This window comes from Pseudopodoces humilis, chromosome 3, assembly GCF_049639895.1.
Source record: "Pseudopodoces humilis isolate 2021_Gansu_Grassland_sample_001 chromosome 3, ASM4963989v1, whole genome shotgun sequence".
Taxonomy (NCBI): domain Eukaryota; kingdom Metazoa; phylum Chordata; class Aves; order Passeriformes; family Paridae; genus Pseudopodoces; species Pseudopodoces humilis.
In genome coordinates this window covers 70,093,024-70,117,962 of record NC_142202.1, presented here as the reverse complement: position 1 = coordinate 70,117,962, position 24,939 = coordinate 70,093,024, and the positions used below count along the sequence as shown (strand labels likewise).

Below are 24,939 nucleotides of genomic sequence, written 5' to 3'. Positions count from 1 at the left end.
TCATTTCCTGGTATCTCTAGCTGCCCTTTCCCTTCCTGTTCATATGTTTCAGGGGAAGTCTCTGAGTAGTTGGTGATATTCTAGCAAGTTCTCATTCCTGAAGTGGTGTTTTCTAGGATGCTCATTTGTAATTGTCTGAATTCCTCTTTGCAACACCGCATTCCTTAGATTGAGAGAGAAAGATTTAAACCCCTGCTGAAAGCCATCACAAGAGCGAGGACAGTTCTGGTTGCTTCATGTATCTCTAGGAGTGCAGGCTAAGTTGATTTCTTGCATGACCATGTAACTGAAGTCAGAAATGCAGGTAAAACTGAAGAAAACTAGGAGTCAGAGTGAAATTTATTTCTGTTGTACTCATTATATGTGCATGTTTTCCTGTGGATATTTATGTGTTTCAAATCTAGTTGTCTTGTTTCGGCTCAAGTCAGGATATTCAAAGTCATTGAATTTCAAGAGTGCTGAACTTTCTCACAACAGGAGTAGATTCCTAGAATTTTTATTTTTTTGGTATGAACAGACAGCCGGAAGGCCAGAAAAGCTCTGATCATCTGGCTGTCAAAAGCCCTTCAACGACAAACCTTTCCTAGAGCATAATGAGAAGAAAAGCCTAGTCTGTGTCAAGTACCATCAAGAGATACACACCTGTGTTTTACCTCTCCACCTCTTAGCTAAAATGTAGCTGTGTTTGCTGTAAAAGTTAAATTCAGCTCCCATCTCTTACCAGTCTCAGAAACAATTTAATTACCCTTTTCTGGAGGCAAAAATGGTGGCCCCAACTGATTTCCATGGGTTACTTTCAAGGTTTGAAAGCAGATCCAGAGTTCCCATTTCCATAATCAGTTCCTAGAGTTTGGCTGCAGGGAGGCCCGAGTGTCTGAGATCTCCGGCTGAGGTCACCCTGCAGGCCAGACTCATGGCTTCTTGCACTGAGGCCATGTCTACTGGTTGCTTGAACTGCTCTCATGTGCTTGTGCTGGTGTTGTTAATAGCTGATGAATGTGTCCTTCCAAAAGGCACTACAAGATTTTTTTATTCCTCCTGGAATGGTGCATGGTTTTGACCTGCACACCACCCAGATTGGTGACTTGTTCTGCAAAGGGTTATTTTTTAATTTTTTTTACACCAGTTTATTGAACCTCTAGCTTTTTACATTGCGAGAGACAGTGCATAGCTACTAGCTACTTTTGTTTGGGTAACAAAAATATGGGAGGTTTTCTTTTTGGTACCATAAAAATATAGGATGCTATATAGACCACTATCACATCCATTGTCTCTCTCTTTTTTTTTTTTTAAGTGGGTAAGTCCTTGTTATTGAATATTTTATGTAAGAGCTGTTCAAAAACTCTGATTGCCTTTCACTGATACTATTTCCTCTAGTGCAGACAGACCATGGACAGGTTTTAAGGAGCAGTCTGCCATGTATTTAAAATAACTTTTGAAAAAGAAAGTTTACCCAGTGTGGAGATACAATTAAAGCCAATTGTTGAACTAACAGCAGCAATTAGAGCTGGAGGCAAGAACTTGTTATTTTCCTCTTCCCTTGCTTCTCTTTTATTTTCATATATTTGATAGGAGAGGTGACAAAATGTCTAACCCAGTCTTAAATTGCTCTTTCTTGTCTGTCTTCCCCCCGAAGTGTGACAGTCGTGTTCCCTTCCCCTTTGCTATGGAGTATGGAGTGTCACCCTCAGGGCTAGGGAAGAAAGCAATGGACACAGTGCAATGTAAAAGTCGTGCAACTGTGCTCCCACGAGATGAGGCAGACAGGCTAAACCTGGCTGGGGGTTGTGTTTCATCCCCTGCAGGACCAGTGCCCAGCTGCAGGACTCCTGCAGTGACATTTCGGCAGCCCCCAGGGGCAGCTGAGTTTGGAGGTGCCATCATGACTGCATAGAAGGAAGTCTCCTCACAGCTGAGGGACATGGTAGCAGCTAGATGAAAGCTTCCTTGTGGGATGACTTTCTCCCTCAGCTCCTGTTGACAGAAGGGTTAAGCTCCCTTTTTCCCTTGGAATCAGGTGGGGTCCTGCCTGAGGAAAATAAGTTTATGAGGAGCAGGAAAGGGTGTGATTCCCCTGGTGAGTGCCTGTGGAATGCCGGTGTGCTCTCCCACCATGTGGTACACTCCACAACCTGTGTCTGTCAAGGAAGCTGCTGGAGCCAGAGGCCCACCTTGAGAGGCAGAATCTCCTCAGGCAGTGGAGGGGCTGGACAGGAGGGATTTTTTTCTCTAGCTGGGGAGCCCTCACAGCATCCGTGGGAAGAAACACAGGTCTCCCCTGAGAAGTCCATTACTCAGCTGTGTAAGGAGTTGATTCCTACGGGATCAGGAAGCAAGTGTGATGTCTCCAGTCATGGCTTTCCTAGGGCAGTTCCTCTGTGTCCTAGAAATGCCATCTCACCTGCATTTCCCTTCTCTGTTTTGCTCACTCACCACACTTCCTCTGCCTACACATACATGCACATATGGAGTCCGTCAGTAGGTAGGGAAGGAGATGTACTACGATCTCACCTAACTCAGCACGGAGATATATGTAAAAAAATCCAGGAACCATGGACACACAAGCCAAACTCGCTATCAAACTTTTTACACACCTATTCCTACTGCCCTCAGGGCAGGTCTGTACCTCTGGAAGGATTGGTAGCCCATTACTCCTCAGATTCTCCTCAAGAATGTGGTACTGGTTGCTGGTGGAGACAAGCCTGAGCTAAAGAAACTTAGATTTGACCCAGAGTGGCCATTCTTACTCAGGTTTAGATAGAGTCCTTGTTTCAAGGCTGTGGTGAAAAAAAGCCTACCAGACATCTGCTTCAACCAGTACCTGAGTTTCCTACCATGTGTTTCCACTACCTTCAGCCCAGTTTGCAAAGGGAGTAGGAAATGCAGGACTGATCCCAGCTTGAAGGCTGCTGTGCTGGGTGAGGAAGAGAGGCACAATTGCTTTTTGGCTCCTGGCCACCTCCTCCTTGAATCCCTTCTTAGCACAGGCTGCCTGCAAGCACAGTGGGGCACCAGGGGGATGATTTGCCTGTTTGCTTCAGTCACTGGCTGGAAGCTGTGGGATTGGGAATCGTTTTCCTAGAACAAACCAGCGATGCTATTTGTGACCCATGGCAGTGAAAGTCCAAAACATGAAGTTAGGGCTGACACTCCCTCTCTAACTTGAGCCACTGTGCTTTTCATCACGATGCCAGGAGTTGTCAGCTGTAACTCCGTCTTTTTTTGGCTTGTGTCACAACCTAATAAGTTACAGGCCAGCTTCTCCTGTCGATGTTTTTGCTGCACAGAAGGCTTCACATTTTGTAAGCTTTTACAGCACAGCTGTGCTCAGAGATAAAACAGAATGTGTATACAGTACAGTATGCATTCAACTGATGCACTAGATTCTTCCCACCATATGTATGGAGTGGTGTGCATTTCACTCTGATACCTCACTGCCAAAACTGCCAGAAGCAAATAAACAAATGGCGGAAGAGAGACACCATATGAGGCAGTGCCAGGCACATGACCTAGACTTCCAGAAAGAGACCCAGGCTGCTTTTAAAGGATTGTAGTGCACCAATTTTTTTAAGCCTCACCTCCCGCCTGTGGAATGTTCTGCCAGTGCATGCTGTGAAGTGTGCCGGTTGTTAAAGAGCACTCATAGATTTCCCTTTCCTGCTAAGCAGCTGATGTTGTGGCTTCTTGTGCTCAATACTCATTTCACCTTCCTTCAATGCCAGTGATTCCCCATGAAGTTTCTTAACTGAGAGAGAGGAACAATGGAGATGTGTGAAACAGTCTAATTCTGGATGCTACTCTAAAAAGACAGAACACATGTAATTAGGATAATGAGATTAATAATATTAGTAACAATTTAACGATTAATATATAAACAATGGAAGGGAGACAAATGGTTGTTCCAGCTCGTTCCCCACAAAAAAAGTCACTAAGTTGCATTTCACAGCATCGATGGTGAAGATGCCTGCAATAAACTGACACGAACATTAATTACATAGTTAGATGTAAGTAATTTAAATGGTAATTCTGTTCCTGGAACTCACACTCTGAATATGAAAAGACAATTCCTCGGCTTCTTTTCTCTCTGACCAGCTTGTTGCTAATGAAAAGATCATGGCTACCACCACAGTCCTTCTCCTGCTAGTAGTAGTGGGAAACACAGACGGATTTTCCTGTCTCCTGGCCTCAATCTTATGTTAGGCTGAACATCTGTCACTATCCCAGTGGTTATCTTGCTAGCTTTGGCCTTTGTCTAAGCTTAACTTCACTCATGATTATGTGAGGGGGAAGTAGGTGCTTTCTTCACTGCAGAGTATCTGTAGGCACAGATGGTAAAAGTGTACTAAGAACAACAGAGGTCAAGATCATTCCTGTGCTTTACAAAGCCAATGCAAAGTGGTCTGGATGCAGGCAAGGGAATTTGGCCTTGAATTTTGATGGAATAAATTAGGGAATAGAAAATTATGTGAAGTTTTTCAGATAGCAGCAATATTTAGTAGAGCAAGAGTGTGCTGAAACTGTTTATTTAGAGCTGGTTCTTTGCTTGTTGCATTTATACTTCTGTGTAGTGGTAATAATTGGAGCACCAGTTTCCTCCAAGCCTTGCTGCCTCCTACTGTAATATACACTGTTGTGTATATTGTGACCAAGACAGAGACTCAACATCTCAGTCAAACAATGGGGAACTTGTGGAGCTGTGCACAGTGGATGATAGACCAAATGCCACATTTCTGCAGGTTTCTACAAACTCTTCTTGGACAGGAACATAGATTAAGTCCCTGTGCTGGAAACAGAAGAGGCAAGCATTCTAGTTACAGCCCAGGAGTGGACAAATACCATGAATATTTTTCTCTCTGAATATTGCAAAGCCTACCAGGCTGCTTCAAGTCCAGCCTTGAATGGAGGACCCAGGGGCACTCATAGTGCCGGGGTGTGATTTTGGCAGCTCCCAGCTCTTCAGCTGTGGTACCAGTTTTGCAGAGGAGTGTCCTATCTGCATCTTTTTTCTTCCCTTTTGAAGCAGTACCTCTATTTTTGAGGAAAATGAGACAGACCTGTGGCAGCAGACCGATTGCATAGGCCAACAGCTGGATTCCAGCAGGCCCAGCAACACAGTGAGTGACACATTTGAGGTGACTGAATAGTCCACAGAATAGTGAGGAAACATTAAAGAAGGTCAGGGCTGTAAGTGAGGTTATTGGCTAAGTATTTGCAATATATATTGGCAAGTAGGAGCTATCTAAGGGGCAAACATATAAGAGCCTGGAATAAACACATGGAAGTTTTGAGGAGCTGACAGTGCCACCATGAAATGGTAGGGGTGGCATGTAAATACTTGTACATATGCCTGACGAGACATCAATGCTGACTGGGAGTTTGCAGAGTCTGGTGAAGCCCTAAGGGATGCTTTTCAAGACAGGAGCTGAGAATGAGAAGTTGAAAAGAGAATCATAGTATCATTAAGGTTGGAAAAGACCTTCAATGTTATCAAGTCCACCTGTCAAAATTGATCATCAAGTCCAACCATCAAAATCAGGATTACAGGATTACAGGATTGCATGGCAAAACATGCAGATTTTTGCTGTGTGGTAAGGGGCCAGGTGATTCAGGGGGAGAGACATTTGAGTGAATGCAGAAGACAGAAAAATGTGTTTCTTTCTGTTCTTTTTTTTGAGTGGAAGCATCCCCATTTTTTAAGTGTATCTTTAAGAGTTAAATTAGTTTGTTTGGTTTTTTTCTGTAATAGCAATGAACAGAGTCGAATAAAAGATGTAGTCTGATAAAACTTGGGGCCTGAAATAAACTGCAGAGAAGAGTTAGAAATGGATTACTTTAGATTCAGAAACCTGGCCAAAGATCTACTTGCAACCGCTCCCCCTGGAAGATGGTAGTGAAGGGAGCTGGAAGGATGGAGGTGTTTTTCAGCACATTTTTTCTTATTGTGACAGAAAGGAAAACTCAGAACGGGACTTCTCAAATCCCTAGGCAAGCTGGGAAGATAAATTATAGTCAGTTGCATCCTATTGCCTGAAAAGATCTGTGTGCTCTGAGCTTTCTTATTAGTTTGAGCAGACAATTTCCTGGTTTGAGACATGATATATGTTATTGGAATCCCTCCAAATGACAGAGGGTTGCAATGGGCAGTAGAGAGCACAGGCATGCCCCTGTGATTTAGGCATAACTTTCTGACTGTTGAGAGAAAGCTCAGAGGTGTTTTGGTTAGGTCCTGTTGGTCAGTGAGGGTGTGGCATCCCACATGGTCATGACTTCTTATTTAAAATAGAGTGGGTATCCTAGAATAGGAGGGATACCTCATTTGGACTGTATCAGCCTAGTACTCTGTGAAACATCTTTGAAAGTAAAACTTTGAATAAAAATCTCAAAAAAAGGTGCCAGGGGACAAGGAAGAAGTACTATACCTGGTGTTAGACCCAAAGGCAGTGGCAATATTGTGACCTCAGTCCCTGACCTCTGCCTGGGCTGCTGGGAATTAAAATGAATGGTCCTCACCACCAGGCAGGTTTTGCTTTTTTCCTGCTTGTATGTGCCACTATCTCACCTTTTATTGCAGCCATTCATCATTGGCAGCAGGACTGGGAGATGATATTAAGGTTGTAGAATATGTCATTTGTATCAAAGGTTTCCCTCATTTCTTTTCACCCTCTACTTGCCTGTTCTCCTGCCTGCATTCCTGTTGGGTTTTGCCCCCCTCTCCAGACCAGTCATCCCTTGGCCCAGCTCATAAATGATTGCTTTAATAATATTATAGCCCCTCCATTTTCATGTGTGAATGACCCAAGTGACATGTGGCTTGTAACCAGACCAGGAAGAGATTTCTATTTTCACCCTTTAAAAGGCCACAGAAAATACAGAGAATGGGATCCTGCCTGTCTTGGAGTGGTCCCAGACAAGCATTTATGGCTGTGCAGTAGCTTGCAGACACAGCCTATTTGAGGGAAAGCTTTACCAGCTAGACCTGGCCACTGTTTTTCCTTCTTTGCATTTATTCAAAGCTCAGAGCTGTTTATACACCACGAAGATGGGAATTGAAGAAAAAGAGTACATGTAGAATTTACCAGCTGTTTAAGTCTTATTGTTACCTTCTGTATCGATCAAATCCGTTGCCTCTTAATTGGATATTGACTGTTGTGAGGCAAATAAGGCAAGCTGTCAGAGGGGGGAGGGATGGGGCACGAGGTTTATCTTAATGGTATGTTGATCATGACTAGTCTATAAAAGCCAGTGGGAGAGGAGTTCATTAAACCAGCCTGCAATTGCTTTAAAAAAATATGCTCTGAGTCAAGATGATTAATCATATATGTGACATCGCAATCAGAGAAAATCCGCATTGTTGCTCTGGTATTCACAATGCAAAAGCTTGAAATATGAAAATGCATTGCAACAAATTCACTAGGGACAGCTATCTGTTTGGTCTGTGAGCCTTAGGTAACCCTTACTAACATGTGACAGGGTTTTTTCCTGGTGTTTGTTTTGGATTTTTTCTTTATTTTTTCTTCCTCTTTAGTGTTGTGTTTTCTCTCCCTGCTTCTCTGGCAGGCTCACTGGAAATGTGTGCTTGCCCTGTGCCCAAATCTGTCACCAGGACAGGGGAACCCTTGTAGAAATGGCAGTGGTGACAAGGGATACTTGAGCTATCTGACAGTGAAACACACAGAATACTTTGGAAATTGATTTTATCTCATAAATGATAATAATCAGGGAATGTGAAGAGAGAGGGAAAGCTTATCGACTATGCTGGTGTGAGCTACTCGTTACAAAAATGGAAGCTACGGGCAAGTCTGTAGTATATTTTCATTTCTTTCCTGGCTGTATTTTAGGCTGGGTATTGAATATGTTGCAATAACTGTCAGGCACGGTCCATTAGTGTCTCTGGATCAGGCCTGTCGTGAATCAGGAGGGAGATTAGCAGGACAGGCTCATGTTTATGAATATACCACACAGCAGTCACTTCTTGACAAAATGTTCAAAGGGGCAATAAAAAAAGTTTATTTCAAATTATTTCAACATAATGTGTTTGTTATTATATTTATTCCTTGACAATTTAGCCATGATATGGCTAAAGGTTCGTGTAGTTTGAAAAATTAGCTTTTGAGGCAGCCACCTGAGCACTTCTCACGTATCACCATGCCATGAACTATCAGGGAAAGGGTAGCGCAGTCCTGTGGAAGGTGGGAGTGCTGCAGAAACTGCCCGGGTGTTGGCTGATAAAGAAAGGAAAAGTCCCTAAGTTTGGAATGCACTGGGAGTATGAGGTTTAATGCAGAGTTTTCACTTGAGAGCATTAGGCAGTTCCTTTCTTGAGAACCTGGATCGAGGCTGTACCACCTTGGCTTGCTTGTGAACCTGAGTCACAGAACATCTCAAACCTTCTTTCCTACAGGAAAAGCAATCCAGGGCAATAGACACTGCTATTTTAAATTCAGTTGCTCTTTCTGGATGTACTGGGAAACTGAAAGATACCACCAGTTTTTTCTAGGTATTTTATGACCCAGGTAAAAAGGGCCATAAATGTACAGCATTGCAAACTGTATAAAAATAAAATCCAGATTTTGCCTGGAAGGATGAGAAGTCCAGCAGGAAATCAGGGTTCTTCTACAAAGTATATGAAACAAAACTGGGGGAAAGGAAGCAAAAATTTTATAGAATCCAGAAAATGGAATCCATTTTTTGGTGTAAGTTTTAAGTGCAGTAGGATGGAAGTTATTACTTTAGCAGGCACTAGAGTAGTACTGTTATTAGTATTTCTTTTTGATCCACTTATAATATTCCTTACATTATAATAGAGTTTGCAGCTTGCATTTCAAACATAAACTGTGGAGAATTTTATACCATGAAATCCTGAGTGAAAAATTTAATACATAAAGCTGGACCATTCTGAGCCATAGCCGGTGGAAGACAAGCATTAAAAAAAAAAAAAAAGAAAAAAAAGGGAAAAAAAGAAAAGATCCTTAAATAACTGTTCTTCAGATTTGCAGGCACATTTGTTTGGATTTTTTAGTGTGCTTCAGTTATGCAAGAAAATGAACGTGACAGTCCTCAGTTGCTTTGACAAGGATAATTTCAGAAACGCTGCCCTATCATTCCACAGTTTGGCACCTTCTCCTTCTTTGTTGTAATGCATTTTTTCTGGGTTGGCTTTTCTCAGCAAAAGTGCCTGTTTGTCAGGAGATTTTACATGTGTTCAGAAAGGAATGGTGAGGTGGTGTGGGCTGGGTTTGGTTAGAATAGCAAGTTTGACCTGGTGACTATTTATTTTTGAAGTCAGGGAGTATTTCGTCTGTCAGCACAGTAGAGAAGTTTGCAGGATATTCAGAATTAGATATTTTCTCAGGGCTTAATCACACTGTCCAGATCACTGGCTTCTGAAATCACTTCCACACCAAACCTTCCTAAACATGAGGACTCAAGATGTTTTTCTAATCCAGTCTGCCATTAGTGGTTTTGCATCTAGGTTCTGTATTTGCTTTTGCAATGGCAACTAAAATTTGAAAAAAGGTTGGAGTTTGGGTCTAGATTCATCACTGTCTTTACTGGACATGTCAGAGTAAGGCAAGAGCAGCTGTGAGCAAGAGCTGTGACAGCAGTGGGGACCATTGTTTTGCTGAGGATACCTGCAGGGGAGGGAACCTGCTCAGGCTCTGCTTAGGTACTTTGTGGGGACATCTTTGCTCCTTCTTGGGGACCATATCTCTTTCCTCTGGGAAAGAGACTGCACAGTTGTGGGGTCTGTACTGTAATGTAGAGGAGCCAGGAGCAGCTGAGTGCCAGGGAGAGATTTCATGGAAGTCTGTGGAGAGACCCCAAGCAACAAAATGGCAACAAAACCTGTCTCCTGCAGTACACCCTCTTCTCAGGACCTGGGAAGAGCTGCATGTGCAGTCCCAAGGTTTGGCTTGTCACGGTGATGTTGTTCTGCTGGTTTCTATCCACTGGTGCCTTCTTCCAGCATAAACAAGATCTCAGTTCCTAACATCAGTAATGGGTGGAGATGTGTACGCGTGTGTTGGTACATGTGTTTGTGTGGCATGTTTGGGGAGAGAAGAGGAGGCAACAAGTCAGCAAAAGCCCTTCTGGTTTTCCTTTGCATACTTAATAAGGAAGTTACAAGAGGGCATATTCCCAATTTCTTTTTAACTTTGTAGATCACCTCCAGTAGACAGATTGTCTCACAGACCACTTCCCCTCCCCTTGGCGATCAAATAACATTCCTGTGGTGACTACAGCAGTTGCTTACATGGAAAAATAACATTAGGAAAGTATTTAATGTATTTTTAGCTGTCTTTAAATGCATTTTAGCAGCTGGAAATGAGGGGAGTTAGTAGCACGTGACCTGCCAGCTCTCCATAGACCACCACCAAGTGTGCAGTGAGTCACTGCTGGTAAAGAGACCTCAGTCTGGAAAATATTGGGTAGGGTGGTCACCTCTAACCTGTTCTGGTCACTGGAGGTCAGGCTAAAGAGATGAACCTCAATTTTTGTGGGATGTAAATGATAACAACTTGATAAACAATCAGCGTGATTTTAGGTCCTTTCTTTTCACTGATCTGAGTCTTGGGAGATTTTATGAGACCTTGTTCTGACATGTTTTCAAAGTACCTGGGACTTTTTCAAAAGTCTTGAAAAGATTTTAGAGGTTCGGAGTGGCGAAATATTACAGCTGTAGAGATCAGTGAATAGAGTGCAGCTGAGAGAGACCATCAAATAAATACCGCTTATTCCATCACTCTGTGATTTAGGAAAATCTTGAAATCCTTGTGAAGAGCAAACCTCTCATCAAACTGAGGGAAGACTTTCTCTGAGCTGAGGGCTTGCTCACTGTGTGAGCAACCACTTGCAACTGTGTGGTTGCTGAACCAGGGAACATCGTCTCTGGACCATCTCCCCTGGCCCCGTTCCATTCCCAGCACAGCACCACCAGCCAGGACCCTGATGTTGGGCTCCCCCACCACCCTGCCCACAGCAAGCATGTTCATATTTCTGGGAAAAATATACCCAGCAGGTGGAAGTTTAGTACTATTTTTACTATTGCTGGTACAGTGAATGTAGAGAGCATGATAATTGATTATCTGGGACAACAGAAATGCACAGGAACTGGAATTTCAAGGATTAGGGTCTCCCCAAGGATTTCCTTCGAGTTTCAGTGAAAGGAGAGATAACCTTTGTGGTGGAAACGGAAACAGAGCTTTCAGTTCCCATCTGCAGCCAGCCTCTGGAGACAATAGTATTAAGGGTGATGTAAATTTCCTCTGTTCATCGCCACGGGACAGGAGCCTCGACTCAATTATCTGCACTTCTATAGCAACGCTATTCAGCTCCTTGCAGCTTATTCTCTGTCCTACCACAGACATTCAGCTAATGCCTGCTGCCTTTAATGTATCTGGGGGTAACATTCCCGTGTTTCATCTGTTTCAAAGGACATTTATGGAAATTAGGTGGCAATTTTATCCCGAGTAAGCAGACTAATATTCTGTCACTCTGCCTTACTCCTGTGACTGTTGCTCTTAATGTTAGTGTTTTTGGTTAAGTGGCATTAGAGTTTTGTGGACTAAGCAGTAGGATTTTTTTTTGCAAATGCATTGTCACATTTTAGTGGAAGCTTTGCATTAACAAGTTCCATCTTAATAAATTATTTGGTTCAACCTACCTTGTGACTTATACTATCATAAGATCCCACCCTTAATATTAAAATGTAAGCACAGATTTCCTCTCCCAAGGCTAAAGCTGCATAAAAAGACTTACACTGAAGCTAAGAGATCCTCTGTCTGGATCAAGATAATTTTTCTCTGAGAAAAAGGAGAAACAAATATCCACATTCTTTGGAGAGGAGGAAATTCTGCTGTAGATTGTTCTTCCTCTGTTGTGTTAAAAAAAGGAATCTTGACTGAATATATAGTCTGTTTCCAAACTATTGGCATCTTTCACAAATATAGGCTGGCTGACTTACGAACAAATAGCACAGTTTCTGGAGCCAAAGATAGTTGTCATCATGCACTTATTAATGAGTACACATATCTCTGAACATCAAATGCTGTGCTATTTTCAGAGAGATCCTCTCAGATCCTGTTTTCTGGTTTAGTTTTTTAATTTTTTTTTTCCTTAGCCTCCTGCCATTTTCTTTCAGAGCTCAGCAGTAGAAAGCAGAGAAAAAAGAGACCTAGGAATGGAGATGCTCTCATCTGTCCAGCTTCCCCACATCAGGAGCTACTCCATGCGTGTCATTCCTGGCAGATGTTTGCCTAAGCTGCTCTTAAAAAACTCCAGTGATGGGGCTTTGACAGTCTCCTTAGGCAATCTGCTCTAGTGCTTTGCTGTACCTGTCATTAAGAAGGGCTTCCTGATATCTAACCTGCAATTAAAGGCCATGATTTCCCACACATCCCATTATCAGGCTGACCTTACAGCCAAACCAAGTCAACTGCACCTGCACCAAGTCAACTGCAGTTTCCCCACTAGGTCATCTTTGCCAGTCCTGCTCCTCAGGCAGTGTGCTCTAGTCTGGCAGCAGCAGTGAGGTGTGTGTGTATGTGTGTGTTTGTGCCACTGCTCTTGTCAGGTGTCCAGCCTGCTGTCCCCAGGGGCTGGCGATGGGCCGCTTTCCCTCTCGGATCCCATGCAGCTGACGGGAAGGTGGCTGTCTGCCAGGAGAGGGTATTGAATTAGGAGATTCAGTAAATCCCAGGAGAGGCACTGCCACAGTGAAGTTGCAGCAGTTTTGCCCTGATAAAACTAGCAGTGCTAACCATGGTTCCAGGCCTCAGAACACGAGCTGATGCCTTTTTTTGTCCTGGAACAAAATGTGCTGTAAGAGCAGTTGTCCCATTTATTACATGTATGCAATCAATCACATCTAGCAGCTAATACATATATTTTTTGATGAGAGCACTCTTATAATAATTTTAGTAGTATTAAAGCATTTTTAAAAAAAATCAGAGTGATCACAGATTTGGCTTGGGTTTTTTTTTGTAGTTGTTTTCTTTTGGACAGTAGCATCCCATGGCAGCCAGGCCTGATGGCAAAGCTGTAGATGCCAGCTTGCTGTGAGTGAGATGCTGGGGAACCGAGGCAGTCACGAGGTGTGCAGCAGTGACTGAGAGTGGGTCAGTGTAGGCACAGATGCATCACAATATTACCATTGCAAGATAAATTCTGAGCCACTTTTTTAATATGCTTAGAACAGTGATGAACATTGTAAGAGTGTTTCTTTCTTTAAATTATTTACAAGTGGAAGATGGTAGTAATGAATTAATGTAAAGATATTGGAGAATTAGTCCTGACTGCTCAGAATAGGTGTTTTTTACAATGGAAATCAGCTAGCTAAATTAGGTGTATTTCTGCTGCCTGAGCAAATTATGGCAGTATGTAGCTAAACAGGTTTTGAGACTAGGAAATTTTAGTGACATCCAAAATTAAATAAGGCAAGGTTTAGATCAGTAGGAGCAGGAGCATGTTGACATCAGCAGGGGTGAGTAACCTTTGTGTAACTGGCAATTTTGGTAAGAGGGCCAAGATCAGTGGGGTTTGTCTCTGTATTTTGACAGATGCACTGCAAACACCCTGATACCCATTTCATTTTACAAGGTGTGTGCGTGCACCAAGATAACACTCCAGAGGGTCACTGGCAGGTTACAATGTGCCAGCCATCACATGCACAATGTGTTGCATGGTGCCAAGATACAATTTCAGGGTCTGGGGGCACCAACAGCGTTCAGAGCCCCACACAACACCTGTGCCCTACCAGCATCTCCCTAGCTGTCCATCACTGAGCATCCCATTGGCATCTGTTTTCCCAAGCTGACAGGTCTGTTTCTATTTGTCCAAGGCATTTTTAATGCAATTCATCCCCTAGTTGTCTTCTAGATGACCTGGAAGAGCTTCAGTGTGTTGCACATATTCCTGCAAGGAGGAAAGAAAAGGGCAAAGTTTGTTTTCAAAATGAGAATATTGAGGTTTTTTTCCTTGGGAAAACTGGTCAGATTTGAACTTTGTGATCCACACAGCATGGAGGTAGATTTAGTGTGTAAGAGAGGTTTCAGTTTCAAACTAATAATTAGAAGAATACATTTAAACCTTTGTCAAGTGACTTCAGATTCTCAGGAGTCCTCTTTCTTGTGGTTTTAAAGCAAAATTTTAAACATTTTTCACCCCACAACTATTGAGGGCATTGAAAGAAAATACTTATAAACTGCTAGGAAACATACAGAATAAACTTTTTTCCTACTTCCCTGTTCTTGTAATAATCATCAATGTTAGGTACTTCTGAAAATACACCTTTGGACAAATTTTGCACTGTTAAAAATGGAATTTTCTATTGGGCAAAGTGTGTTCACGCCCCATGGCTGAGGCCCGAGTCAAAACCTGCTGGAGTCAAGGGGCTTTCATTGAGGTGCAGACCCTGCATGTTTTCCTAAAAAAGGACAGTGCTGTTAGCCCACCTCTCCCCTTTCCCAATCCTCTCCTCAGTGAGAGGCAGAAGCCTGTTTGAAGACAAACAAGTCGCAGAGCCTGCAAGGTGTAAATATCTTTCCTAAATGCCAGCGCTGAAAAGCCTGAGTGTCGGGCGCGTGACACGCGACGACAGGCAGTTCTCGCACACGAGGGGTGAGCAATGTGCCAGGGCTGCCACAGGAGCCCAGGTGTGCCCAAATCGCACCTGGGCATCCCTGGACACCCCTGCCCCGGGAATACACATGGGGCAGCAGGAGGGATGGGCAGCAGGGCTACCTGCTCCTCACCCTGCTGCCCCTGCCCGCACCCCTCGCCCTGATCCGGTCACCCTGCCTCTGCCCTCCTCCTCTCCCCAGCTTCTTTGGGCAGGGGCTGATTTAAATAGGTTGGCAGGGAGCCAGGAGCTCATCATTTTAATGCAGTGTAAAATGGAATGTGCATAATTATATGCAAGCCATATGTGAGGGAGACAGCTCAGCTGTGAATTTTGGGAGGCTGTGAGAGGGAGAGAGCGAACAGTCAGGAATCAGATGAGATGGAGCGGAACGGAGTGCAAGTGTCACTCAAATGAACAGTGTAATGAGTGTATTGCTGACACTCCTCCTTTCACCTGCTTCTCCCTTTTGCTTTAACTCAAAAGCAGAAAATGCTCAAGATGAGAAGGGAAAAATACTATATGCAAGCAGGATTGCTAATGGGCTCTGGTAATGTCTCCATTTAAACTTCAGCTTTCTTAATTAACAGTGTAGTTACAAATAACCAGTAACTTTTAATGCATCTTTGTCATTAAATATTTTGACCGCGTTTGACTAAAGGATCATTGTTCTCACTGGATGATTTCTCCTTTCAAAGCTTCACTTAAACATGGAGGGGGAATCCATTTATTTGTAATAGTATTACATGTAAATTATGAGTATGAAAACTTTTTTTTTTTCCTTTTTGGCCTTACTGTTAAAATGAAAATACAAGTACATTATCCAGGGATTGCTTAAGCATGTCAATAAGTTTAAACGAGTACATATGTAATGTAATCCTGAAAAATGCAATGGAGTAAATTGAAACCCTGAGTTGCTCAGTTTCCAGCTCAAATATTTAATTTTGGTTTTGTCTTTTGTTGTTCTAATTATTACTCCACAATGAATTTGCATGTTCAATCTAAGCTATGTAAGAAAACAGCATCCCAAGTTCTCATATCTAAAAGGTGTACTGATTATTTAAAGAAACTTTTTAATAATGTTGTATTTTGGGATTCCCGTCTGTTTTAATGATCTGAGCTGTTATGCTTTTAGCTATTTTTTTCCTTCCATTATTTGTAAGTCCCTAAATAGGCCATTATATTTCCCTTCAGGCTAGAGATGAAGATGGACATGCTGAAAATTTTCCCCAGCAGCACTATGCTAAGGAAACTCCAAGACTTGCCTTCAAGAATAACTGCGAACTACTTGTAAGAATAACATACTTACAACAAGTCTAGATTGTTACTTTAGCACAGTGAAAACCGTTTTTTTTTTTTAAAGGCTTTTGTTCATTATGACATACATTATGAAATATGAGAGGGGTTTTTTTTACTGTTTTAGCGTTCTAATGCTAGTTCTGCTATCCATGAACAGTTTAAAATCTCAAATTGCTTGAAAAATATCATATATTTGATGCCAGCACATGAATGGCCTTGTCTTACTACCTTGTCTTGCACTGGTAAATCAGGGAGAGCCATGCAGGGAGTGGCTGGTGATGCACGGAAAGCCCCCCCCCCCCCCTTTCCCCAAAGCACCCCAAAACTCACTCTCCCATCCACCTTTTAGTGCTGCCTTGTTTTTGGGTGGTGGTGCTGCATTTTGTTCTGCTAACAGGCAGTCATCCTTTCAGAGCTCGCCTATTCCTCCCCTTCATAGCTGCATGCAATCCAATGCATCCTTTCCTCTCCACTCCTCTCCATTCCTCTCCTCTGCTGTGGGGAAAGCGTGAAAGCCAGGAAAGCACATTGAGGGAGCCTGGAGTGTTTACAAGCCATAAGAGAGATGATATCAGCTGTGAAAGAATCTCTGTTCCAAGGCAGGGTTAATTCGCTGTTCATTTTAGCATTTGCAGCTAGACGAGATTAAAAGCAAGCAGGAATGCCTATTATATTTCTATTAAATGAATCTGTTGGGACCTAATGTTCTTGATTAGCTTGCGAAAATGAGTGCTCCACCATGAGTTTTTCTGTTTGCCTAAAGTAAACAGAGGATGAATTGTCATACATTTAAAAGAGATTCATGCATGGCTTTCAAAAAGGGAGGTTTAGATACATCGGTAGATCTCTCCCTGGCATTAGCCTTTCTTCTCATCTGTACTTAAGTAAAATGTATCATTTGGCTAAACGTGTTTATGGAGAGTCAGTACATGGGGTTTTACTTTGAAACAACATTTCTATTTTTCTCCTTGTAACCAGAGAAGAGGCGGGTGGCAGTGGAGGAGCAAGCTGTGTTTTATCTGCGTTAAATAAGCCCGTGCCTGCCCTCCCAGGATGCAAGGCCAAGCGCTCCCCGCGGTGCCCCAGGTGCAAGAGGCAGTGAGAGTGGAGCTGCTGAGCTGATACCCCAGTGCTGAAGCTGGCCTCCAGGTTCAGTCAGCTGGCCGGAGAAGCCCACAGCAGGAAGCAGCAGCCCAGGGCTGGTGGCTGGTCCCTGCTCCCCACACCGGCCAGAGCGCAGAGCATCTTGGCCACACCTGCACTACTGGGCCTGCACTCTCCTACCCCACAAGTGCCCCCCTGTGCTGAGCCAGCCCTTGGTTTGGTAAAGACAATGCTTTTTACAGCCACAGGTGTCACTTAGAAGGTTCAATTTGTTACCAGTATTATTCTCCCCAGCCAAAAGCAAGGTGACCCGTGAGATCTGGTCTTGGTTCCTCTTAAACCCGTTGTGGAGCTCCTGGTGGTTTCAGGGATAGCAGTGTTACATCCTAAGGAGAGGAAACTAGACAAACACAAAAAGCAGTTCCCTGGTGTACTCATAATTCCTGTGCCAAGTAAATGAAGCTCTTTCTTCAAGGCCATGCTTAATTACTGTGCTGCTAATCAGGCCTGACGAACCATCACAGCACACCAAGATGCTTCCAAAATCAGTAGGGCTTCTTGGTGCTGGAGAAACTTAGTAATAGAGACAACATGATATTAGTCATGTAATATTTTCATTGAAAATCTGCTTTATATTTAGTGCAAGCCATCAATGAACCAATTAACCCACTTTGTGCTATTAAAATCAAGCATTCTTTTAATGCCCAGTTGCTTATTCCTCTTTTAATACGCATTTAAGTTTTTGCTTTATTGTATCACCGCTGTGTCTGGCAAAAGCTCAAGTCATCAAAGTTAGTCTTTCATGTGTTTTTTTGGACAAGTTTCAATTCTTGTTTAAGGAAGTAATAAAAGCAATTTGTTATAGTTTTATTTTTCCTAGGCTATTGGAAACAAAATTGGCAGGGATGTAATCTGTACTCAATTTGTATGTGGAAAAAAATAGTAGGCAAATAATGAATATGTACCTCTGCTATCTTTAAAGATGTATTTTAGGAACTTTCAGTGAAAATATGATGTTGAGCCTAGGTGTGGGTGGTGGGGGAACTAGTATTATTTGTTGAAGATTCTATGTGTTTCACAGAGAGGTAGTGTTATTCCTTCTACATTTTACTTTATGGAAATAATGCTATATTAAAATGTGCTCAAATTTCAAAAGCTAATTTCAGTGGAACTGGCCATCAAGAAACCTTTTTTCTCTTAAAGGCTAGTCAATATTCTTTGAGAGAGGAGAAAAAAAAAAAAGAAAAAAAGAAAGGAGTGGGGACAGCTGATCCTCTAAAAAAATATTTTCCCAGTGGTGAAAGCTTACACAGAAGCTAACAGCACAAGTCAGATGCTGGCTGAGTGAAAAGATGAGATTTTTTAAATAAAAGAGAAACTGAAACTTGTTTATGCTTTTGAGAATGAGGGAATCCTTGAAGTTTTCTGAGGGCAGTTCAGAGTAAATAGAGTAATAGTCTGTCAGGTGAAATTGGAGGCTTCAGCTCAAAAATGCTTTCTTTGCTTTAGGGTTTAGCTGCCATTTTCCAGTGAGGTTTGCTTCAGCAAGGGCAGGCTCCTCTGCTTGGGAAATGCTCGTGCTGGGAGAGTGCTGCCAGCCAGGATCCAGGGCTGGGTTGCTGCTGCTGGGTCTGCATGCCAGGGCTCTCCCACAGGAGCCAGGCTACACTGGCTGAATCTTAACATCCCAGGTCACAGGCACGCACAGCAAGCTTTAACTCTTCAATACTTGGAGAGATTTTAAGGCATGGTTGTGTAGAGATTAGAAAAGTAACATGGAATATTACAAATTGTATGCTTTCTTCATTGCTTACGCACCACAAGAGGAGATGATTTGATGAGGTACAACTCAGCTTTTCTGTTTGTTTTTTGTCTTTTTTGAATGTGAACAAGTTTGATAAGATATAGAAGGAAGAAAGGTATAATTTAGGCAGAGGAAACCCCCGAAGTGTGTTCAGTAGTTCTGCTCATTAGGAAAAGCACTGACAATTAAATATTTTGGTTAGTATAGGAAACCATTTTGCAGTTATGGGATTAGAACAGGGTGCTCATTCCCCAAGCAAAATCCATATATGTTGTGTCCTGGGATTTGTTGTAGGGCATGAAAACCAAAGTGGTTAAGATGTTCTAATCAATGAGCACATCAGATTTTCCTTGTGGACTTTACTGTATTTTTGAGAATCATGTTGTCTAACGTTTAGCTATCCATGATAAATATCGGGAACTACATAAAAGAAATCTATTTTTGAAGAGCCAGGTCAGCATGCTGTCTTGGCCAGCTATCCATTCTTCTCCCATAGGCACTGCCTTGGGATTTTAATTTCTTATTCCATGAGTGGCTGGAAGCTTTTCTTTCAGGCACATCTCTTTGTTTCCAGAAGGAAAAGGCAGAATTTAGTCCCTGCTGTAAGCTGATTGTCAAGAAACAGTACAGTCCAGCTAATAGTGGATGTGGGGAGAAAGATGGGATTAACTGCCGAGAAAGGGGAGGCTGGAGTGAAAAGGCCAGCAAGAAGCCCACAGCCCCAGCTCTAGCCGGATGAAATTCCTGAGCCATTGCCTAGAGAAAGGAAAAATCCATCTGGCACCTACCCAGGTTAGTCAGGGTAGGAAGAGTCATGCTTGGTTGCCTTTTAACAAAAGTGGGAAAGAAAAACCAGCAATTCGTCCTTCCTCCCCCCATTTACTCAGAATATTGAGTCAAGGTTTCAGATTGGCATGCTGCTGTATGAGGTAAGGAGGGTTTGATGGGTTAAGGAAATTAAACATCAGGTTGCTTTCCATATCATTTGTTTATGGAGATGATGTGAGTACCACCCACTGCTATGGGATTATATGTAAAGCAAACAAATAACCAAACAAAACATAAATATTCTGAAAAAAAAATCCCAGTCCTACACCTAGTTGAATCCATGCTTTTCCTGCAGTAAAATCATAATCTTTTCATCTTTGAAATCAAAAAGTCTGCTCCTAGTAGTTCTGTTCTGAGAGGATAAATTTGTGAATGCAGTATGAGATGAATTATAAATCCTGGTGCTTAGAAGCTAATATGTAAAAGACTCAAAATAAAACATGCTTGCTATTGGATTTAATGCAAACTCACCTACGGCCAGTTATCTTTAATCATTGACAAAAAGAGGCAGAGGGAACTCTGAAAACACATCTACAATGGAAACATGAAACGCAAAATCTTACGAGCAAAAGGTCTTTGGGGAGGCTATGGCAAAGCTGTGGTGAGCCAGAGCTACAGCTAATGCTTTGCTTGAAGTCCCTCTCTGTGTTCTGCTGTTCCAGCACTAGAGGCAGAGTCAGGACAAATGGCACATGTGGGGCACCCAGACAGGACAGTGGGGATGCAGGCAGGTTAACTTCAGAAATACAGCACTGGAATGTGGGAAAGATTTCATACGTAATAGACTGACATTAAAAAGTACTGAGAGTATTTGTGGTCAGATGAGGCCAATAGGTTTTGCTGTTGTAGATGAGTTAAATGTAAATATGCATATTGGTATCCTTTGGAGGCCATGAGAGTTTTGATTTCAGAAAGTGAGGCTTAAATTCATTTTTTTTGAGGTGCCTGACCTGCTTACTGGTGCCCCAGTGTCAAGTAAAACCACTCCCTGTTAGTGCCTCAGCAGCAGAAGAAAATACCTCTCAGTCCATTAAAAATCACACAGCCTTCAAAAAAGGACTGAATTAGGGGAGAAATAGCTTTGCTCATTCCATTTCTCGCCTTTCCATCCTTTTTGTCTCCCCTGCTGTCTCCTTATTCCTAGCAGAGTGGAGAGAGAGGAAGAAGTGCACTTCCCCTCGTGCTTTTCCTGGCTCTTCCTCACCCTCCTGGGGGCAAAGCAGCGAAGAGAGAGGGAGAGCACTTCCTTCATTCTGGCCATGGATTGGGGATGCGCAGGGCTTTCGGTCTGAAAGCTGGAGCAGGAGTGCTGCCCAGCAGCTCTGAGGAGTGCAGGGCCGGTTGGGTACAATCCTGTGGTCAGGAGGCCCTTCTACCACCTTGGAGATCCAGGAGAGGAGAGGAGAGGAGAGGAGAGGGGGAAGAGACCTGTGGCACCTTGTGGAGGTCCAGATCATAGAGCTACTGAGTCTGATGAGAGTTGAAAACCTCCACAGCCATGTGTAAACTCTGTTTCAGCATCAATTGATGTTTGTCTCACTGCTGGTGCAGTTTTTTTGGTGTTTTTCTGATGGATTTCATCAGTTCCTTGCTCAGTTTGCAATCACAGTCTGAGGGCAGCTGGTCCTACTGCATCAGTTGCACTGTGGCATACGCAGTGATTCAAGCAGATGACTGTGCAAAACCCCTAACAGCCATCGGAGAGCCCACTCACTGTTGGTTTCAGGGACTTTGGATCAGGCACAGAGCTGTCAGAGCGGTGGTTATGGCCCTGGGACAAAAATATGGAGAAAAGCAATTGTAGCAGTGAATTGATACTGATGCTCTTAAAACCTCAGTAATCTTGGCCACATGAAATTCAACCTTTCTTGTGACTGAAATAACAGTGACGCTTAGGTCATATGGTAGATTAATCGCCTGTAGTGTTTCATTTTCAAAAACTAAATTGTCCATGAGCAATGGCAGAATATTTTGAAACGAACCTCCCCAAAACCCCACTGAAAACCCTGCACTCTGTTTCTTTTCAAGTAAGGGCAACAAACCAGGAAAAAATTATTCTAAGTGGTTTTTTGTCCTTGATGGCCTCCAGGCTGAATGAAGGGCTAAGTGATGCTTGCCTTATATGCATGTTCCTCTTGAAGTCCACAGGTGCTGTGTAAATGCACTGAAAAAAGGCAGCACACAGACCAGGGGCCTATTTGCAGCCCTGGGGAGACAGAGCCCTGAGACCCAGCTCCAGCTGACCCTCCCTGCCTGCTGTCTGCCAGCACAGGTAGGCACCACGGGGCACTGGGTGCCTTGGAATCTGTGCCGTGATCGGCATCTCACTGGGATAACACAGGACCGAACACAGAGCTGCAGCCTGCCAGCCACCCCGCGACACACTCTGCCCAGGAAGTGATAGTCTCTGTGCTGTCTGCACAGATCCATTTACTGGTTTAGAACAAACGCAGCCACTGTCTTGCCCGACACACAGGCTGTGTCCTTCTTGGCCCTGCTTTTTAGTTATATGCTTTTTTATCCCACAATGGAAGTGAAGCCATTCTTCACATTATGATGGCATGGACTGGACCTGGGAGGTTTTCTGGGCTGAAGGAGACCTGCTAGAGGGTCTTGGAAGGAAATCTTGGTCTTTCAGGCCTTCTGCTCTCCTTCCCTGTCCTGCACCATCATGCTACCAAAGTATTAAGCTTTGATTTCTTAACTCACACCATGTTTAGGACTCCACAACCTCTGATCCAAAGCCCAGTGGAATCAATAGGATCCCTCCTGTTCACTTGAGGTGGGTTCTGAATGACACCTTATGTTCTGTAAACAAAACAAGATGAATGACTGTTTTGAGACATCTTCCTCCTGTCTGACCGAAAACTGCAGTAGGCCAGCTAACTAATTTGAAGTGTAGAAAACATGATCTTTATTAATATCTAAGCTGAAGGCTGACATCAGAGACCTGTTGTAGGAACTAATAGAAAACAAAGCCCTGTCTTGGCAAGTGTGAGGCAGCAGACTTTCTGCTGGAAATAAGACCCAAACCTCACTCCTTTTACAGCTGGGGTTGGTGAGAGACCATGACCCACAGCACTAAGGAGGACGAGGGATTCCCCACACAGAGGTGGGCAGGGGTATGCCAGGCACATTGAGAGTGTCAAGGAGGGCAAGGCTCTGCCAGTTCCCAGCGACGCATAAAACAAGGTATAAAATTCATAGGAGCATGAGGAATGGGAAGAAGGAAGGGAAGGAAGGGAATAAAAGGAAAAAAATCTCCCCCATGGCCAGGGATGCAGCTTCCTCCCCAAGCAGGTTGGTACCACCAGGAGCTCTACATAATCCCCGTTTTTTCAATCCAGTGAACCGAATTAAGGAAAATTATTTGAATTAAGGAGGATGATTCAGGGCCCTAAAGAGATGGACTAGAAGGTGTGACAATGAGAGGTGTGGGCAGCATGGGAAGAGGGGCAATAGGAATGGGATAGATTTGAGAAAAACCGTGGCTCCACACAGTGAGTGTTTGGCCTCCTGGAGCCAAGAGTGAATCGTTTCCCCTTTCCCACTGCACCCAGTTACATATAGAAAGCAACTTCGCCCCAGTGCCTCTAATTTAGCATTTTCCTTCATCCCAATACAGGAGCATTACTTTAGGATGTGGAATTTGACACTTTATGAGCACAAGCCTGCCTTTCCTCAAAAGGAAGCATGTATTTTAATTTTTAACATCACTGTTATTATTTCAAAAGAGAAGCAAAAATGCATTTGTTAAAAAGGAAAACAATTAAAACCCCATTACAGCTCCAAATCTGTCATCTTCTTTCCCAGAACAAGCAGTAAAATTTTCATTAATAAATCTGCACTTACTGATGACCTCTGAATAATTTCTCTAACCTTAATTTCTTCTTACTGCAACATTGTGTTATATTACTCTAGTTTTACTCTTTACTTTCCTTATTTGATATATTTACTGAAGTTATAATTTTCATATTAAAAATGTTGTCACTGAAAAATTGATTTAACTTTAATACAAAAAAAAAATGCCCCACAATCTTTTTGTTTACCACAAATTTAAACATGTGAAAAGTTAAGAAACTACTAGATGAAAATGCATTCATTTATTAGCAGACTACTTCTTAATAATGATTTCAAAAAATTTTGGAGTGAAAAAGTCTGGAAAAAATTGTCAGCCATTCCCCCACCCAAACCTCTATAAATCTAAAAAAAAAAAAAAAAGGAAAAAAAGGAGGTTCATGTTTCTTGGAAAGAACACCAGTTGAGAATTGTGGCTTAGCTTTAGGAAACTGGCATTCATAACCTGTGTCAGGCACAGAAAAGGATTGTCCCACTCTGCTCTGCTTTGATGCAGCCTCAACTCGAGTGCTGGGGGCAGTTTTGGGCACCACAATATAAGAAAGATATAAAGCTATTAGTGCATCCAAAGGAGGGCAACAGAGATGGTGAAGGGCCTTGAGGGGAAGCTGTATGAGGAGCAGCTGAGGTCACTTGGTCTGTCCAGCCTGGAGGAGACTGAGGGGAGACCTCACTGCACTTACACCTTCCTCCTGGGGGGAAGAGGAGGAGCAGACACAGATCTCTTCTCTCTGGTCACCGGTGACAGAACCTGAGGGAATGGTCTGAAGCTGTGCCAGGGGAGGGTTAGGCTGGATATTAGAAAAAGATTCTTCCCCCAGAGGGTGGTTGGGTACTGGCACAGGCTGCTCAGGGAAGTGATCACAGCACCAAGCCTGACAAGGTTCTTGGACCTCTTGAATTTGAACAACACTCTCTGTGTTTTCTGGGGTGGTTCTGTACAGGACCTGAGTTGGACTTGATGTTCCTTGTGGGGCTCTTTCAAATAATGTTATTCTATGATTCTTTGAAATAAAATTCAGACAGTTTTTATAGAATGTTAAAGAATAAAGATATATCTTGTTCCAAAGGAAGTGAAGTGCGATAAATTAAAATTCACTGGAATTCCTTCCATATAAAATGGAAATAAAACTTCCCAAGTCATCACCTAAAGCTATAAATATTTTCTTCTTGGGGTCTGTGCAGGAGATGCAGATGACTCAGTAATGCCTGTGGGATACCCTGGAAGCTACCTGGAAGCATCTTACCACCACCATACCTGCAGCACAGGGTCAGACCATAAAATTGGGTTTGGTGACTAAGGGCTCAAGTCCACCTCTACCCTGGCTCTCAGCCATGCAAGGTGTTAATCAGAATGGGTTTTATCAGGTCTGAACAGGTTCCTACATTAAGGAATGTGACTTTTTGTAACAGTGCAGTTGGCTTA

The 24,939-nt window shown here is 43.0% G+C and overlaps 1 protein-coding gene across 2 annotated transcripts in view; it reads left to right on the top strand.

Annotated features, from left to right (window-relative positions):
* Positions 1-24,939, top strand: part of SOBP (sine oculis binding protein homolog) — a 113,732-nt gene that overhangs the window by 47,560 nt on the left and 41,233 nt on the right. The window contains exon 5 of one of the 2 annotated variants that reach the window (XM_088053559.1): positions 15,815-15,910. The exons of the other annotated variant lie outside the window; for it this stretch is intronic. Within the exon in view, the coding sequence (XP_087909685.1) occupies positions 15,815-15,910 (96 nt within the window). The remainder of the gene's footprint in view (positions 1-15,814; positions 15,911-24,939) is intronic. 2 annotated transcript variants of the gene reach the window in all.